The sequence below is a fragment of the Centruroides sculpturatus genome, unplaced genomic scaffold (genome assembly GCF_000671375.1).
Source record: "Centruroides sculpturatus isolate CEXI.00-Female unplaced genomic scaffold, Cexi_2.0 scaffold725, whole genome shotgun sequence".
NCBI lineage: Eukaryota > Metazoa > Arthropoda > Arachnida > Scorpiones > Buthidae > Centruroides > Centruroides sculpturatus.
In genome coordinates, this window is record NW_019384962.1 from 35,317 (window position 1) to 50,453 (window position 15,137).

The 15,137-nt window shown below is 30.3% G+C and overlaps 2 protein-coding genes across 4 annotated transcripts in view; both read left to right on the top strand.

Annotated features, from left to right (window-relative positions):
• LOC111632462 (atypical protein kinase C-like) overlaps positions 1-15,137 on the top strand; it is a 101,926-nt gene that overhangs the window by 35,315 nt on the left and 51,474 nt on the right. For all 3 annotated transcript variants that reach the window (XM_023376878.1, XM_023376879.1, XM_023376877.1), the window contains exons 4-6: positions 4,170-4,259; positions 9,843-9,893; positions 9,976-10,061. In XM_023376878.1, the coding sequence (XP_023232646.1) occupies positions 4,170-4,259; positions 9,843-9,893; positions 9,976-10,061 (227 nt within the window). The remainder of the gene's footprint in view (positions 1-4,169; positions 4,260-9,842; positions 9,894-9,975; positions 10,062-15,137) is intronic.
• LOC111632463 (putative uncharacterized protein FLJ37770) lies at positions 2,501-3,412 on the top strand. The gene has a single exon (XM_023376880.1). The coding sequence runs from the start codon at positions 2,688-2,690 to the stop codon at positions 3,129-3,131; it is 444 nt and encodes a 147-aa protein (XP_023232648.1). The 5' UTR covers positions 2,501-2,687; the 3' UTR covers positions 3,132-3,412.

Genomic DNA, 15,137 nt, shown 5'->3' on the forward strand with positions numbered 1-15,137 from the left:
GGGGCGATTAGTAACAATTTATATTTTGGGGGCGAAAAACAATTTTCTGGGCGATATAGTAAAACATTATATTAAGAATAATTAGATATTTTATTCATTATATCATACAATAATTAAACTAATAACATTATACTAGTCAAAAAATAAACAAACACCTTTCTCTATTCCAGCACACTTTTAATGCGTTGAAAAATGTTTTCGATTGTTTTAATCTATCATCATCAGTTCAAAATTCGCATTAAAAGTGTGCTGGAATAGAGAAAGTGTTTGTTTATTTTTATTTAATATTTCCTGTAAGCATATAGTTATTATACTAGTCACTAGTCTATTCAATGCAGTACGAATTTGGCGTTAGTCTTGGCCCTCGACATTGGAATTTTGAAGTAAAGGGGGCAATACTACGTAACGGTTTTATTGAAGGGGGCGATGATTCATTAGAGGTTGAGAAACACTGATCTACATTGACATAAATGCAGATTCCAGCATGTTTTCCTGTAGGTCTCACATCGTTGGCTAATTTCAAAATTGATTCACAATTTGTTGTTATGGTTGATTAAACTACTCACTGGAATTCCAAACTTTTCTATAACTTCTCTATAAATTTTCTATATTTTCTATAATATAATTTTCTTCCCACAACACACTAAGTTTTTAGTAATGCTTAAATACTATAGGTAATGCCCATAAATTATGTTCAAATTTTTCTTGAGATTTTTACTCCCCTTTTACCATTGTCTCAATTTGTCCAAGTTTCTGTAACCTCCGCCTCTCTTTGGACATCCAACAAAACTCATCCCTTTCAAAATCATTATCAGTTTATGAATAATAAAATGTTTAAATAATGTAAAATTTAATGAAATAAAATAGATGTCCATTGAAATTCAATCTCTTCATTCTCTCTTGTCTGACTTCTCATAACCCCCTCCCTTCCATCCAGTGAGTACAGGTAACCCCCGTATAACATTGTAGTTATGTTCCAAAAAATTGCCGTGTTATGCGAATCCGTGTTATATGAAACAAAGAACTAATACGAAAAGGAGGGTTAGGTTCCAAAAATTAAAAAGCATGCTAGTATATTTTCGTAATTAAGATAAATATCTTCATTAAAATTTTTTTAAGTGATACATGTTAATATAAATTAAACAATATTTTCTTCGTCATCACTAAAAACACTATTAATTAACCGAGAGCATTTTCTTTTTGGCAAGTTATCCTTATCCTCTGAGCATTTTTCTGCATTATCTTCAGATCCATGCTTTACCTTTTGCAAAATGTATGTAATTTTAGATTGCTTGCTTCTAGTTAAAAGGTCTTTATAAATTTCCTTATATGGTGCTAAGCACTTATGAAGAATAAAGCAAGTATGGAATAATGGAAAAACATTCGGCAACATCAGAAGCAGAAGCGTCGCAATCTGGCAACATTGAAACAAGTTTCGAGAAGGACCACGTGTATCGACAGAAGGCAAGAAGAAAAAATTTACATACTTAAGTAATAATAGTTCACAAAAATTATTTTTGTGAACTATTATTACTTAAGTATGTAAAAATTTATTACATTTCATGTTGTACGAGGGTTTTACCCAATTCTTGAACCATGTCAGAGTTAATCCGTGCTGTAAAAGTACCGTGTTATACGGGGGATGGTACCAATTCTCGAACCGTGTTAGAGTGAATCCGTGCTATAAAAGTACCGTGTTATACGGGGGATGGTACCAATTCTCGAACCGTGTTAGAGCGAATCTGTGCTATAGAAGTGCCGTATTATACAGGGGTTACCTGTATATCATTTATGGACAGCCCCATATTAACAGTTCTTCAAATTCCAATTGGATGACTTATTAAATAAAATAAAATCTTTCTAAACTCAAAAATTAGTCCCACAGTTGTCAAAATTATCGCCTTTCTAATGTTTTCGACATTTGTTAATTGTAAATTGTTTATCTGTCAATGCCAACATTTGGACCTAATCTCTCTCTCTCTCTTCTTTACAACCAGTAAGTATATGAGGGCAATGATGGTTTTAAAAGCTAATGACCAGTATTTCTTATACTGGGCTGCAGTTTAACAAAGGATTTACAGATTGATACCTGAAATTGAATCTAAATTTGAACTCAAACCAGAGGGACTAATTGACTTTTAATGATCAATGATCCTTACAAATTAAAAAAAATTTTATTATATAAAAATTTAACTTCATTATTTAGACACAATTTTACATATGTTTTTGGCTGAAAAAACAGTACATGATACAAAAATTTGTTATACGGAGAAATTCATTATATAGAATTTCATAATATGGAAGTTTGACTGTCTTTTTGTTAAAAAGATTAATGTTTGTTTGTGTTTTATTCTATATAGTGAATAAATCAGGTTTAACATGTTTAGAAAAGTTCTAGAATAATAATTGTATCAGTTTAAAATTTACTGAATTAAAAATAATAATTCAAAAAAATGTAAAATTAATTTCTGAATATAGGTTTACAAGGGGTGTTCAAAAAGTATCGGACCTTTATTTTTCCTGCGTAAACCAATGATGCACGGGAAGCCTCTTTTGGTGGAGATGTGGAGGGACATTTATGCACAGTCCTGAATTTTTTCCCGCCTGCAGGAAGTGTTAGTAGCTGGCAATTGGCCTATGAGTGAGGACATGTAGTGAGTGCTCGTCAGATTCCAGTAAGTTGGAAAATGACTGAACAACATGAGCATCAATATTGCATCAAATTTTGCCAAAAGTTTGGCAATACCCAAGCGGAAACCATTCACAAGATTCAACAGGCTTTCGGGGATGATGCCATGAGCAACACACAGATAAAGGAATGGTACAACCACTTCAAAGATGGCCGCACATCAGTGGACAGCAAACCATGTTCAGGCAGACCCTCAAGCCGAAATGAGATTGTCATTGAGCTAGTGCAGATTTTGGTCATGGTGGACCATTGTATCACAGTCAGAGAACTTGCGAACGAGACAGGAGTAAGCATTGGATCGGTACATTCAATTTTGACCGAGGATTTGGGTAAGAAGAGAGTGTCCGTGAAATTCGTTTCTGCTGATTCAGACTTTTGTCTTCAAACACAACATTCCTGTGGTTTGTCACACTTCGTACTCTCTCAACATGGCTCCATGTGACTTTTGGCTATTTCCCAAGCTGAAAATGCTGCTAAAAGGAACTCAATTTGAGCCAAGAGAAAACATCATCATCATACAGAATGCAATGGACCAGCTGATGACCATTCCAAAAGATGCGTTCCAACAGTGTTTCCAGCAATGGCGGGAGCACTAGGAGAAGTGTATACATTACCAAGGAGACTACTTTGAATGAGATTAGGGTTTTGTTTCTCAAAATCAATAAATGTATTTTTGCTGATCAAAGGTTTGATACTTTTTGAACAGCCCTTGTATATCCTTAAGCAGAGAAAAACATTTAAATTTTAATTTCTGATTTTATTTTTTCAAATAAAAGTTTATTATCTATTCTTCAGTTTATTTGGATAAGAAATTGATTTTATGTTGAAGGTGATAGTAAAATAACTAATTGTAACTAATAAAATATTGTTAATTGCAAAGAAATAGAAATAAAGGAGCTTACATAAAATTTATTAATATAGATGTTTTTCTCACTATACAGCATTTTTTTATGTAAATGCCTTCATACTTAGATATTCATTTCTGCACATGAATTAGTCAATAACATTTAATTGAACATTTTGTTTCTTTCTTGCCTACCTATAAGAGCTTTTTGTGTATGTGCCATTATATTCAAAACAAATGACAAGGGTCTTCCTAACCAAAATTTAATCTAAAATAATATTTTTGATAATATCATAAAATTTAAAAATAATTGGAAATCAATGAAAGAATGTCAACTTGAACTTATTTGCAGAAATGTTTTACATTGGGCAGCAGTAAGTTCAATAGTCAAAATTGAAGGCAAGAGTGAAATTTGACATATTTTTGTTTCTAATTATTTTCAATGAAATAAATAGTAAAATAAATGCAATAGGGATAATTTAAATTAAATAACCTTCAAAATAATGTTTAAAATATATATGTAATTCATATCCATGTACCTTAACAAATTGGAAATAATTTCATTTTAGCATGTTCTGGATATATAAATTATATAAATCATTGAATATTTAAAATTTTTATAAAACTTATTATTAGGTGATCCTTGTGTAATTTCATCTCAGTCAGAACTTGATGAAGCTATTCGTTTATATGAAGTTAACAAAGATTCTGAAATCACAATTCATGGTAAGTTATTGATTTTAACTTAATAATTTGGCTAATTTTTTCCCTCAAAGATTTCATTCGTAAATGTTTTATATGATGTTGCTAAAATTAATTTATTATTATTTCATTCATAATAAATTTGCAATATCATAATTTAAGAAGTCTTTTAGCTTATCTTCTTGGATAACTTATGTAAACAAATTAAATTGTAGACTAACTTTAAATGAACTTTGATCAGTAAGATTTCGCTTTAATGTGTATTTAAGTTAATTACAGTATCAATGAATTGTAGAAAGAAAAGACTGATTTGTTATAAAATATGGTGACTAAGATGTTAACATATTTCAGTAACATCAAAACATTTTAATTAATTCAATAAATTAATTAAACAGCATTTAGTGTTCTGTAAGATAGATGAAAGCTATTTCATGATTCATATCAACTTTATGTTGTTTTAAACTAGTAATTTTAAATAAATGTAAGAATGAAGTAAATGAAATATTAAAACAAGAATTTATATTATCTATACTAATATTATAAAGAGGTAATGTTTGTAAGTAAGTTCGTATGTAGCGGGTAATCTTCGAAATTACTCATCCGATTTCAAAAATTCTTTCACCAATATTTAGAATGGAACTTCAGGGTGGACATAGGCTGTATATTATTCCATTAAACATTCATATAAATTAAAAGATATCATCTAGGGTTAAGGCTTTTATGTGCAATAGATGGTGCTACGGGTATGATGACCTAAGTTTGCTTTTCTGTGAGGATGAACTAAAGCAGATCATCTTCTATCTAAATATATAAAATTGCTTGTCCTGACTGACTGACTCACTGACTGACTGACTAATTCATCATCGCCCAGAGCAAACCACTTAACCTAAAAAGGTTAAATTTGGTAGACAGTTAGGGTACGTCATGGAAACGCACACTAAGAAGGGATTTTTCGAAATTTCCCTGCGGGGGGGAGAGAAAGAGTATTAAGGCTTAACCGGAAGAATGGCTTCTACTGTACTATTTTAAATGCAATTTTTTGTTTTTAACTGCGTTTTAGTAGGGAATGCACACTAAGAAGGGATTTTTCGAAATTCCCCAACAGGGGGAGAGGGAGAACATTAAGGCTTAACCGGAAGAACGGCTTCCACTGTACTATTTTACATGCAATTTTTTGTTACATTTAGTCTTCATTAAGTACTTAAGTGTATTAAATTAATAACATTTCAGACATTGTTATAAATATTTTTATATATTTTGATTTTTTAACCAAATGTTTGAACCTTTTTAAATTTGAATTTGTTATTGCACATTGGTTCGATTATAGAACGATTGCAAACATTCCAGAAAATTGATCAAATTGAAAATAGTTTGTTTGAATCTCAGCAATTCTCATCATTCTCGGCGGTAGATGCTATATAACAATTACTATGGTTGTTGAAATACTGAATGTAAATGGGGTTTGCTTGCAAAACTTCCGCGGGCGAAGTCGCGGGTAACAGCTAGTCTATCTATATAAATAAAAATGTAATGTTCGTTTGCTCCTACCGATTCCTTTGAAATTTTGACACAACGCTGCATTCGAATATGAATGTGTTTTTATATAATATACATGTCAAAATTCCCCCCACTGGGGGAGATGGACAGGATTAAGGCTTACTGTGAAGAACTTGGCTTCTATTATACTATTTTAGATGCGGTTTTTTGCGTTTTTGAATGCGTTTTAATAGGGTACATCAAGAGAATGTACACTAAGAAGGGATTTTTCAAAAAATTTCCACCCACCAATGGGGGAAGTGTTATACATTTATAATAGATATATTTTGAGCCACAACAACGCGTGGCGGGTCTGCTAGTATTTCATAAATAATTTATTTGGTCGATTTAAATTTATTGGAATTTTAAATCAGACTTAAATATTACAAAGTTTATAATAATGTAGATTGTCCTTGACATACAGACACTTTGTTCTTTTATATGCAATTTGCTCCAAGTGATGAGATTTGTTTAGTCACATGACTATTTTTATTTAACGATCTTGCAATGTCATGGTCATGACAAGTTTTTAAGAACCAATGAACATTTTCTCTAACCCTCTACAAACCGTCACTCTGAAGAGTTTGTTTATAAAATAATGAAAATTGGCAATCATGATGTGCTGCTTGTATCTTTATACTACAACCTCTTATGTGTATTTTATTGGCAATGAATTAATTAATATATATATTTATTTTATTATGATAAAATGATGATTTTGTAGTTATAATAATTAGTCAGAAAAAAAAAAACTTCTTTCAGCTATAAGCTGCAATTTCAAGAGGCATAAATATTTCATTGTGTCTCATGATCATAATACAAAAAATCCAACGTGTTAGAATCCAAGAATTGTTGAAGGATTTGATGTACATTGAATCAATGACTGTGTGGTTGACAGTCAAACCTACAATGATCACATCACATCTGTAAAGTACTATATTATTTTTCCGACTTTTCCAACAATTATCGACACTACTGCGTGCCGGAAATAGCCGTTCCCTAACGGGTACTTTACGCAGATTCGCGTTAGTGTGCCAGGTCTGGACTTTAAGCGTGCACCGAATTAAATAAGGACAAAGTTTGTCAATAACAAAAATCAAATATTTAATTAAACTTCTAGTAATAAACTATATACAGTATTTAGTAAAAATCAAACAATAATTTATTCAATGAAATTCAACAAGAATCAACCCGACAAACTCAAATCAATCTATTTCTAACTTAATTCCATTCCCCTTTAGAATTTGACAAAAATCAAAGACTTAACTTATAAACAATATTTCTTATAAATTAAAGATCCTAATCATCACCTCAATATACTAGGAACCTATTTCCTCAAACTCTCAAGACTTTCTATAATCGTCGATCCATAAATCGAATAACTTCAAAATCGGCTTGAAACTATTTGATCCTATCGGACACCTCTCTCGTTCACTGCTACGAAGCTCACCAAAGCTCGTTGCTATCAGGAGTTCACCTCGTTCATCTTCACTTGAGACTCGGGATTTATAGTGTGAGGTGACGTCACAATTCTGAATGAGATCACTCTCCTCATTTACATACTTAACGCTAACAATAAACTTTTTTTTTCGTTTGTCTGGCAGCCTATTTTATGACAATACTCTCTAACCTTTTACATTATTCTTTTTTACAATTTTTGGGACTTTTTTTTATTCTTTAAGGTTTAGCGAGTCCCTAATTCGTGCTTGTGGGGTCTCCCCCCTTTTTCTCGGTGCGGACTTACTTTTTTCCGCTCGGGAAGTGCAAGTGTGCGCGAGTTTTTCTACGGCGCTTTTCTTTCGTCGGTGAGTTGGGTTTTCTTCTATTTTTAAGTTACTAAGGTGAATGGTGAGGAAACCTTCGTCCTAACAAAACATAAGCCCCAAACAAAAATAGAATAATAAGCAAAATAAAAGTAAATAAAAATAATGTTCGGACTTGGTTCCTTACACATCCAACCAGTTTGCTTTGATATTGACTAGTTTGTGCTTAGCCCTAAGTTATTTTTCATACACAAATTTATACTTTCATACATTTTCAATTGACAAATCAAATAATTTTGAGCTATGTTGCAGTGATGTTTTCTGTGAGTTTTGGTTTCAGTAACATCAATCTGTAAAAATTTTTATTATCTCTTTCCTATTTAATTTATGGCTTTAACATTTTATATGCATTATATCTAATATCTATTATGTATTGTAATGTATTCACAGTAAAATGGTATAACTATCATAACTTAATAATAGTTTTTTATAATTTTTTTCTAAAATTCTAGGAATGAAATTTCTTATATAACATGCATATTTTACTATTGGAGAATCTTTAGTAATATATTTCATTCAAAAATTAGACTCCCTATGTTTAAAATAAATATTTTATAACTTATCAAGAAAAGATACAGACATATATGTTCAGAGATGTTTATAATGTTTTGTCAAAATATAAATTCTTTTCTATATACAGTATACTGTATTAGTGATAAGTTCATTTGAATGAAAAATAATCTATAACTTGATTATTGAAATCAATATAAATGATTCATTTGTTTCTTTTTGGCATGTTTTAATTTTAAAATAATGGTAAATTTGTCCAAAAAAGTTCAAGATTTTCTTTACTTGCATGAAAATGATTTTGTCCAATTGGACAAAATATTGCAGTGTTTCAACACTGCAATAGACCCAATCAGGCAGTTTTCTCTCTTGTGTAGTAAAAGTCATTGACTAATAAATGAGTTATACATAGTGTGTTGATTTGTTTTCATTGTGGATAATTAATGATAATTTCAGTTTTTAAGTATACTTATTCAAAATAAAACACTTACTGTTGAATAACTTTATAAATTAGGATGCCTGTTTAAATACAATTAAAAATAATTTAATAAATATTATATTTATTAATAAAGCAATTTTAAAAATAGTTTGAGAATTTTCATATTTGTATGCTTAATATGGCAAATATAAAGCAATTACAATACTTTAATGTTAAATGTCTGAGAAATTGCCAGAATTTAGCTGAAAGAAAGAATTTTACAGATTTGAGTGATTCATTCAATTATTTAAATATTAATCAAATAATTAGGAAAATTATTCAAACTAACTCATTACCAATATATATAATACAGTAGAGCATCGATTATCCGACCCCCGATCAACGAATTTGCCAACTAGAACGGTCGGTTAACCGACCGTTCTAGTTGGCAAATTTAAATGTTCGCTAGTGATGTGGTGCTACAATATTTGGCTATGTCTTGGCTACTTTAATATTATTTTTACGTGTTTTAGCCAGTATTTAAACGTGGCTTAATTTTCTAATTTTTAACAATACAATAGCTACGATTATTATTTTAAAAAATTTTTGTTAGGCTTAACATCCATGAAAATTCAATGCGAAGTAGGTTAATAGCGATATACTAATATACTAATTACACAGGATATACTAATAATATATTTTTTCATATTTTTTCGATTATCCATATTTTCAGTTGTCCGACCAACCCCCGTCCCCAATTGAGTTGGATAATCAATGCTCTACTGTATATTGAAATTTCTGTTCTTATAATCATAATACATTTTGACTTGATATTTCATCCACGAGTTTAAATTGGCTTGTGGTCTTTAAACTTTTTATTAATACAGTAGAGCATCGTTTATCCAAAAGCCGATCAACCGAAAGCATTCCAGTCGGACTGTGTCATGCTGAATCGAATGTTTTTGATACCAGATTAACTTCCAAAATATAATTTTTTTGTTTTTTTTTCAATATATTTATTTTGTTAGTACAAAATAAAGAAATAATTTTTAATGATACAATAGCCACGATTATTATTTTAAAAAATTTACATTCAGCTTAACATCGGTGAAAATTCAACACGTAGCAACAAGCAATGGATAAAAATTTCAATGTGGGATAGGTTAATATATTTCTCGTACATAATCGATTATCCAAAAAAATAAGTTATCCAAACAACCCCAGTCCCAAATTCATTCAGATAAATTATGCTCTACTGTATTATGCATGAACTATAATTAGTTGCATTGTGTCATATAATATTTTGGTTCTCTTTTTAAATAGTATTTCCTAGTATTCCTCCAGCACCAGGATTACCTTGTCCAGGAGAAGATAGTATGTAATAATTTATATTTTAAATATTTAATAAATGTAATTTATTCAGATTTTAGAGATAATTAAATATTGAAAATTTCAGAAAGTATTTATCGTAGGGGTGCTCGAAGATGGCGTAAATTGTATCGTATAAATGGTCACATATTTCAAGCTAAAAGATTTAATAGGGTAAATTATTAAATAAAATATATTTTATTTGTTGATATTAACTTTTAATTTACATCATCATCATCATTATTATTTTTTTTTAATCCATTTTTCTAATCAGCTATATATAAACACATGAATATTCACAGTTTTATAATATTTTTATATATTAAACAGTTGAGTGATTTATTCATATATTTTTTATTCAAGAAGATCCAAGGTTGTTTTGGATCATCATACTAAGGAAAGTACAGATTTAGAAACTTGTTTTTAAAAGTTCTTAAATTTGTACTTTCCTTAGCAGTCTCAGTCTTCCATATTTTATTTTACTATTTTTCTTTCAAGAATGAGTTTGAATTGAAGAATTTATAGCAAAAAATTTTTAGTTTACAAAAGTACTTTTAATATATTATATGTAGCATTCCTGTTGTCAGTGTCTTTTTCAAATTGAATATCAGTATTATTAACATCTCATTAATTTGAATTCTAAAAAGTTTTAAAATTTAGAATTATCTACTATATGAAGCATAAGAGAGAGGAATATTATTAAATTTACAAGCTAAAATAACTTCACAATGAACAATGAGAATAAGAAAGAAATAGTTTTCAAAACCATTTTTTCTAATTTTGAACAGGTGTTTTGGACCCTATTTTTGATACAATAGAAAATATACCAAACTCCCAATTATCTGTGCTATTTAGTTCCTGGAAAACCAGAAAACATTAGTAATTGAAAATAACCCTCTAAACTATAAAAAAAAACTATTCAGAAGTTTGAAATGAAAACTACAGTTTAGTTTATGTACAGTTCAATGCAGTTATAATGCAATGCAAATGTGAGTCCCAAGTTTCATAAGCAGAAATGTATATGTAGTCAATAAATATAAAAAGTAGATTATTTATATTTTCACTAATGTTGTGTACAAATTTAAATTTTACATATCTATGTATAATTCCTATATTTTTTCCAAATTACTGTATTTTAATTTTAGGGCTAGTAGGGTATTTTTTTCAACTGTTTATAGTGTGCAGGTATGATTTTTTTAATGTGTGTTCTATCAATAAGTTTCTGAAGTTTCATTTATAAATTGAGTCAACTTTGTGGAGGTTTTAGACCATTTCTTGGAAAGACATATCAGCTTTGGAACAGCTTGCTGCTTTTACACTGATGATGTGTATACAACTTCCCATTTGTTATGCTGTCCATGGACAAGCTGGACAAAATATTTTTACAATTCAGATAATCTGCACATGGATAATTGAGAGTTTGGTGTTTTTGTGAATGAAACTATTTTCATTCACAAATATATGCTACTACAGGGGTTGGCAATCTATAGCACATGTACCAAATGTGGCACACAGACAATATTTAATGGCACTTTGATTGAATAGAAATGTAGTTAAAATTATATTTTAATTATTAATTACACATGTAAATGAAAGTCATAGTTCAGTGAAGGCCATAGTTCAAAAACGAATCTCTTGTTTGTATATATTATGGCACATACATTTATGCTTTGTGTCAATATCTGCGTGTTATGCAAGCGCTTCATGTGTAAGAACATAATTCAATTAACAACTTAATTGATACTTAAATGTATAATTTTGAAGTTAATTAACAATTAACTTCAAAATTATACATTTTTGAAGTCTGTTATAACCAGACTAATTTTGATAACATATATAATAAACTTGGTAGAATCATGTCAGCACTAGGAATAACACTATAACTTATGTTCAGTACAATACCACTGAAAGGTTGCCAACCCCTGTGCTATTATAACAAATAAGATAACAGTCAAATCAAAGATGAAATATTAAATTTAATGCAAACATTAAAATTTAACTACAGTAGTATAAATTTGTATTTACAATAATAATATAAACATATTTTGTAATACAGATAAACACCCTTAGTAAATCTTTGTGAAAATTTATTAGGAAAAACTTGATATTATATCATTGCTGATAGCTGTTGGATAACTAAGCAATATACTTAAGAGAATACATGAATAAATCCAACCTTTGAGATTGATAGTTGATATATATATATCAACTATCAATATATATATATATTAATTTTTTGGTTGAAATTATCTTATATAATTTTTATTTTTATGTAAAGGTAATATCACATGCAAATTGATTAAGTTTTATGTTTTATTTGAAACTATAGTCACTATAGTCTTCTTCTTCTTTTTTTTTTTTTTTTCAGCCATAATCAATTTTATAAGTATTTAATAAGTTATGGGACTTTTTTTTATTTTAACATATAAGGAATTCAAGATGAATACAGGAACAGCAGATTAATATTTAGTTAATCAGACTACTAAATTAACAAAATTTATTTTTTAAAACATTTTTCACTGTATTCGCTATAGGTACACTGAAATTGCTGCTTACCTATATATAATATGTAGGTTGTAATGGAAGTGATGCCTGTCAGATTATAATTCTTTTAAATAAACAACATGAAGCATGTGCAATTACATATATGTGTAAAGTAATTCTTGTCTATAACATATACAAGTTGAATCTATTTAATCTGGCATTCTGTCCAGCAACTTCCATGGTCTAGCTAGCATGTTTTGGATTTTCCACCACTAGTTTGTAAGTATGCTTGTGTGTTTATTTGATTCAAAGAAAATTACTTAAAGGAAAGCCAAGTACCAGATGCAAGCTACATTGCAATAATGTTGAAGAAAGTCAATAATAACTCATTCAAAGACTCATTCCAGCATAGAAAAATCTACTTTGCTGTACCTTCTCTGCTTCTGATGTACACGAACCTGATGAGCATAGAGACCCTAATGACCCTGCATACTTTGAAGACTGCTGACCCTGCTGATTTCTTATGTATTCTGAGTTACAGGAACTAAAAAGTATTTTTGATTTTGGACATTTTATTACATGAAACAATAAAAAAAATCTTGTTTGGAAGCATTAAATTAATTAATAGTTTATTATTTTCTGGAGATTGTTTTTACCTTTGATAATAGTGCAATATGTTTATGAAATGAGCATATGATTACATAGGCAGTTTCTTTAAAGATCAATTTTATAACATTTCTTTTTCTGTAGTCCAGCAATAGCTAGATCCCAAGGTCACTAGTTAAGGAAGTTCAACCTGTACTATTAAAAATAGTCTCCATTAGTGGCAGTGCATTTGCACCACTTTAACCCACTTGTCAAAGCCACTTTGAAAAAATCTTTTTAGGCCCTTTGAAATAAGCTCTTACCTAGCACTGGATAGTATCTTGGACTCACCTGTAGCATCAAGGTGCTAGCCCTGAAGGCTTGCTTTATTTGACCAAACAAGTGGAAGTTGGAGAATGTAGCACTCCTTTACAGCCTCAATATTAAATTATTCTGATCATTCTATTTCTGTAAGACATTGTGATGTTGCAAAAGAAGTGTGGAGATTGTGCATTATTGTCATGTTACTGGATATCTATCAGCTGTTTCTGTGGTCTTTTTTATAGTTGGCTTTTCAAGTTTCTTGAATGTACTATTTATTGAGTTTTGAATACATATGCAGTTTCATCTTTTTCAAATTAGATGTTAGTTGTTGAGGGACCCGCATGTTATACATTTTCTTGTACCTCAGGTTGAATAATTTGCTGTACAGTACTGTGACTATTACTTAGTTCTTCAGAAATCTCTCATTAGCAGTATGCCAGTCTGTGTGAATTATGTCATCCACCTTATTTTGGTTTTCATTAATGACTGCTATTGATGGTCTTCCACTATGCAGTCTGTCTTCAACATTGGTTTAGCCTTCTTTAAACTTTTTCCCATCTCTGCTTATTATTCATATTACTCATTGCCTCACCATACACACTTTTGAGATTTTTCTGGATACTTTGAAGGCAGTTTATCCTTCATTGGTCAGGAATTTGATGACAGCTCTTTACTTCAACTTTACATTCATGATTCAGCAAAATATAGAATTAAAGAAATTTATGTCAGTTGAGAAGGTAGAGTTATTCTGTCTGGTGATGCAAATACATCATATTTGGTTAAAAGAGTGATATTCCCATTGTCATATCTGTACTTTGGTTATCTCATGACTATTTCCAGCAACCTTTAGTCCAAACATCACAAGCTGGTTAACAAGCTTCATGTTAATTTTCTTGTTGCACCTTTTTGAAAGGTGTTGTGCCAGATGTGGATCTGGATGGAAAGGACTCCACCCTACAAGCTAACAAGAAAAATTTCATTTATTAAAGCTCATATTGTTTTACACATGTGGTTGCTATGTAATCAGTCATAGAGATTTGCTTACAGTTATTATTGTTGGCCCTAGTTAATGATGTGATGATAGCTAGGTTGATCAATCAAGTTTGTTTATTTTTCAACATCCCCTCCAGGCAATTCCTTGTTGTTCTCTGTTAATTTAATTATTGAAGCCTCCCAAACTCAATCTACATACTGATAACGATCCCAAACGCTGCTTGCTCACATCTTGAAAAGATATCTGAACTCCACAGGACTTCCAAACTCTGAGCTATTAACTTTGGCTCATCCAGTCACTTAATTGCCAGTTCATTAATCACTCATTTACCTGTATGATTTCAAGTCATGCAGGTGAATTCCCATGTGAAGATACAATTACTTCATCTTCACATACGAATATATTCCATAGTCCACATATTCCAAATATGTGGGTGTCTGATGTTGATGGAAAAAAGTGACAGTGTTTACTTCTAACATGATCCTTTTCTCACAATAGTTTCAGAAAACATGTCAAACAGGCATTACTTTCAGAACAGTCTTCATATGTACAGGTAACCCCCATATAACACGGCACTTCTATAGCACGGATTTACTCTAACATTTTTCGAGAATTGGGTAAAACCCTCGTACAACATGAAATGTAATAAAGGGTGCGTTCTTTTATACCTCTACGTAACTCCGCACGAGCATTCTAATTGTTTTCGTGGCTACTTTGAATGCTCTTTCAACAAATAATTTATTTAATGGTTAAATTATATATTTGAGACCGTTCTTTTGCCTCTAAAAGCTTATTTTAGAATTATAGATTCCTCCACACAATACTATCGATAGTGTGGACGCCACCATCTTTCTTTCACCATT

Bases quoted from the DNA above. Each gene is read 5' to 3' on its own strand.
- LOC111632463 (XM_023376880.1), top strand. From the start codon at position 2,688: ATGACTGAACAACATGAGCATCAATATTGCATCAAATTTTGCCAAAAG.